Below are 3770 nucleotides of genomic sequence, written 5' to 3' on the forward strand. Positions count from 1 at the left end.
ATGGATGTAGGTATGCCGAAAAGTGCATAGGACCAACAACAGGAAAGTCGGGGAAATGACCCAAGAGTATTAAATAAAAACACCTGGGTCGATGTGTAATGTGTGTTAGTCTCTAGTAGGAAGATCTGCTTTGTTCGTGACTGGTATTCTTTAAGGACAGGCTAGAGAAGGAAACGAAAGAGCAGAGCACTTTTAATAGAGCTCAACAACACTATATCATTCCCATACAAAAGAGACGAAATGAGACAAAAAACAAATGACACATGATGCAAAATATGTACATTTATACACATGCGAGGGTATATGACTGTAAGGAACCAGTGAGTGCAAAGAACATTGGCCTGGAACAGAACATACAAGTAGGAAAACAACCAAATATGATTACCTGACCCAAAATGTGAAACGTTTGAACTGTTGAAACCCACATAGGTGTGGTCATCTTTACTCTCCATTAACTACAATACTTTTATTGTATGTATGGTATGCCAGCACAATATATACCTATTGAGTTTAGACACTGTGTCTGTGTAGCTTTTACATATGGCGTAGTCAGCATTTATACTGCATCTTCTTAACAGGGACCATTCATCATCCTCATTTACTGGTAATCTGCTGTGCTAGTACCAGTGGATACAACCAATCTACACAAGAAGGAAAAGATGTATAAAGAGCAAGCCACGTTACTTAGTTTTGGGAGTTTTTTGACACATTTTTCTTTTGCTCTCTTGTCATGCATGACCTTTGGAAACATCAATACTTCAACTTCATCAATAGTTTGAGACTCTCGGTTTGTTTTTGCTTTTGTATGTATATTTTAAGAAAAAAATGACAAAAGCAAAAGAAGATGGGCTCACAGGCTACTGCTGTAATGAATCAAGCACAAGTTGCCCATAACTTTGTAAAAAAAATGATTTTGTTAAATTAGAATTAAAGCAGTCATGTTTGCTCCTGTTTTCAAATTCCTATTATTTACCACCCCAATTCCAAAAAAAAGTTGTGACACTGTGTCGAATGTAAATAAAAACAGCATCCTATGATTTATGAAAATTAATGGATTTTTGTAAATCAACATATCTCATAAAGATATATTTTTTCTTACAGTAGCACACAGAAAAACATTAGGTCAAGTTCAAGTTGATGGCAAGCAACATTTGTCAAAAATCTTGGGACACAAAAGGCTAGATAAGTAATTGCTACTAAAAAATAGCTGAAGGAAAATGTCACAGCTAAGTAGGTTAATTGGCATGAGGTCAGTAACATAATTGAGTGTACAAAGACCATCACAGTGTGGCCTGAGTTTCACTATTTCACCATAAAATTGTAAAGACTTTGGATATCATACCATCCGCAGTGTGTAATATCAGGAAAAGAGAATCTGGAGAAATCTCTGTGCGCAAGGGAGAAATGCCAAAAAATCACTGCTGGATTCCTGTGCTCTTCAGGTCATCAGGCAGCACTGCATTAATAACGGACATGATTCTGACATAAAAATAACAGCATGGGCTCACTAAAACTTCCACGAATCACTGTCTGTGGACACAAATACAGGTTAAAGCTCCATCAAGCCAAAAAGAAGTGATCCAGGAACATCACTTCTTTTTCTGGGCCTAATTTGACTTAAAATGGGAAAAATGGAAAACTGTTCTGGTCAGACAAATTAAAATTGAAAATTCTTTTCAGGAAATATGGATGCCACGTCCTCTGGACTCAAGAGGAAAAGTGTTGGTTTGTTATCAGCACTGAGTTCAAAGGTCTGCATTTTTGATAGCATGGAACTGGGGGCTTGTACATATGGTGTCCTGCAACCAGCCTCCTCAGTTCCTAGACATTTACAGATTGGTGATTGCTACACAGTGGTAAACAGGACCCTGTCCCAACTTTTTTGAGAGATCTTGCTGCCATCAAAGAAAAGTATATATACCATTTTACTGGGTTCTATGGTGAATCGAATAAGGGTTTATGAGATTAGCAAATCATTCTGTTTTCAGTTATAGTTTACAAATTGTCCCAAATTTCTGAAATTAGGGTTATAGAAAGGCAAACCTTGATGTCATGTCACCAATGAGAAATGGTGGGAAAGACTTTGATAGCTCTGTAGGTTATACATGTAATAAAGTGTAATTCAATGAGTAGATACACAAACATGGATGCACAATAGAAATGATCAAAATCAACAATGTACAGACTTTGTTCAAATGTCCAAAACCGTCCATTTATGTCATGGGTTTAAGGAGGAAAATTATGCATATTTCTGCATCATTCTTGATAATGCATTTTTAAAAATTTTTTGCACCCTTTCTTATTTTGTACTGAGCGACAAGCACAGCCCATTCACAGCTAACTCAAAAGAACAAAAAAAAGAAAAGAAAAAATACGAAAACTCTATTCAGCTCAGTCAGTTAAGAGCTTTTTTTTCCCCCAATCAGAACCTCATAAACTCTAGCAAATCTGTCCACCTATGTACACTTACATACTATACACACCTAGTTTATCTGCACAATTCAGCCATGCATGTGTGCCTGTGCTGTACCTGTGTACTTGTTACATTCTTATCACTGCCAAGGCACGCAGTCATTAGAGAATATCAAATCTGCTGTATGAGGCCACATACCTGGGATTGATCTAGCAGTCAATGCATTCCTTAATCCCCAAATATGAATGAGTTGAGTTTTCAAATGAGACGCAGTGCTGTGACGAGGTTTTTAGCATCAAAGGCTAAGTAAACACCAGCAGCAGAAAAAGAACAAAGCGTTTTTGGCAGGTGTTTGTAAGTAAAATCAGAATGATGGCCTTTCATTTTGGATCACAAAGGTGTGTTTGTTTAAGTGAAACAAGGACGTGCACGTTTGCATACACACGTCCAGCCTCGTAGCCTTGTAGATAAGCGTGCATAATATCAGCTTGTCCAAACACCCACAATTGTGATGCTGCAGGACACCAGTCTGCATCTGCCCTGTTCTCCTTTGTATCTATGTAGGTTGAGGATAGCAGTAAGGATTATATCGGTGATATGTATATGAGTTTTTCTGTGTATGTAGGTTCCTAAAGGGACAGAGGTGAAGGTTGATCCGCAGCCTGTGCTGGCATCAGAACAGGATCCACTGCAGGCAAAGTCCAGCAAAAAGCAGTGCAAGGCTGCAGCACTGTGTCCAGCTGGCAGATGAAGAACCCCCTATCATCTTCACTAAGGGGGGCTTATAGGGGTTTTCTTGTGGGCTGTCACCTTCAGGATGTTTCCCTAATGGTTTACCAGCACTGGATGGTTCGGGTACTGTGGGAGACGAAAACAGAGAGAGACAACGGGAAAGAGAAACAGGAAATAACAAGTTTAGCCTCCATTAAATTCAGGCATATGTGCTTAAATGTTCTTTGGGTTTGTATATTATATTCAATAATCACTTAGTCAAGATTCCCATTACTTCAACTCTAATACCTTTCAAAGACTAGTGGCAGTGGCTGTTTCAGTTCAAAGTGCCCATAATTTGCTTTCAAAAATGCTTTCTTTTTTATTTATTTTGTTTAATTTAGTTTTTTTTTTTTACCAGTGCATTTATAATGCTGCTAAGTTGCTTAATAGCTAAAAGTATTTTTTTTAATTACACACATAAAATAAAAACTGAACATTTTAATCCTTGACTTGTGAGAGAGGTGCTCTTTCCAGAGGCGGAGGCCTGCTTGTAGCGCTCATCTTAATGATTTACCCACAGAACTTCCAACTGTGGTAATGCAAAGGCCTGCTGAAGATTCAAAGGTTTCGTTAGAGAAGGCAG

The 3770-nt window shown here is 38.1% G+C and overlaps 1 protein-coding gene across 2 annotated transcripts in view; it reads right to left on the reverse strand.

Annotated features, from left to right (window-relative positions):
* Nucleotides 1–207: 207 nt before the first annotated feature.
* gpc5c (glypican 5c) overlaps nt 208–3770 on the reverse strand; it is a 101193-nt gene continuing 97630 nt past the window's right edge. For both annotated transcript variants that reach the window (XM_005721275.1, XM_005721274.1), the window contains one exon: nt 208–3271. In XM_005721275.1, the coding sequence (XP_005721332.1) occupies nt 3087–3271 (185 nt within the window). In that variant the 3' untranslated portion in view covers nt 208–3086. The remainder of the gene's footprint in view (nt 3272–3770) is intronic.

Source organism: Pundamilia nyererei, unplaced genomic scaffold, assembly GCF_000239375.1.
Source record: "Pundamilia nyererei isolate P.nyererei 1_Seehausen unplaced genomic scaffold, PunNye1.0 scaffold00004, whole genome shotgun sequence".
Classification (NCBI taxonomy): Eukaryota; Metazoa; Chordata; class Actinopteri; order Cichliformes; family Cichlidae; genus Pundamilia; species Pundamilia nyererei.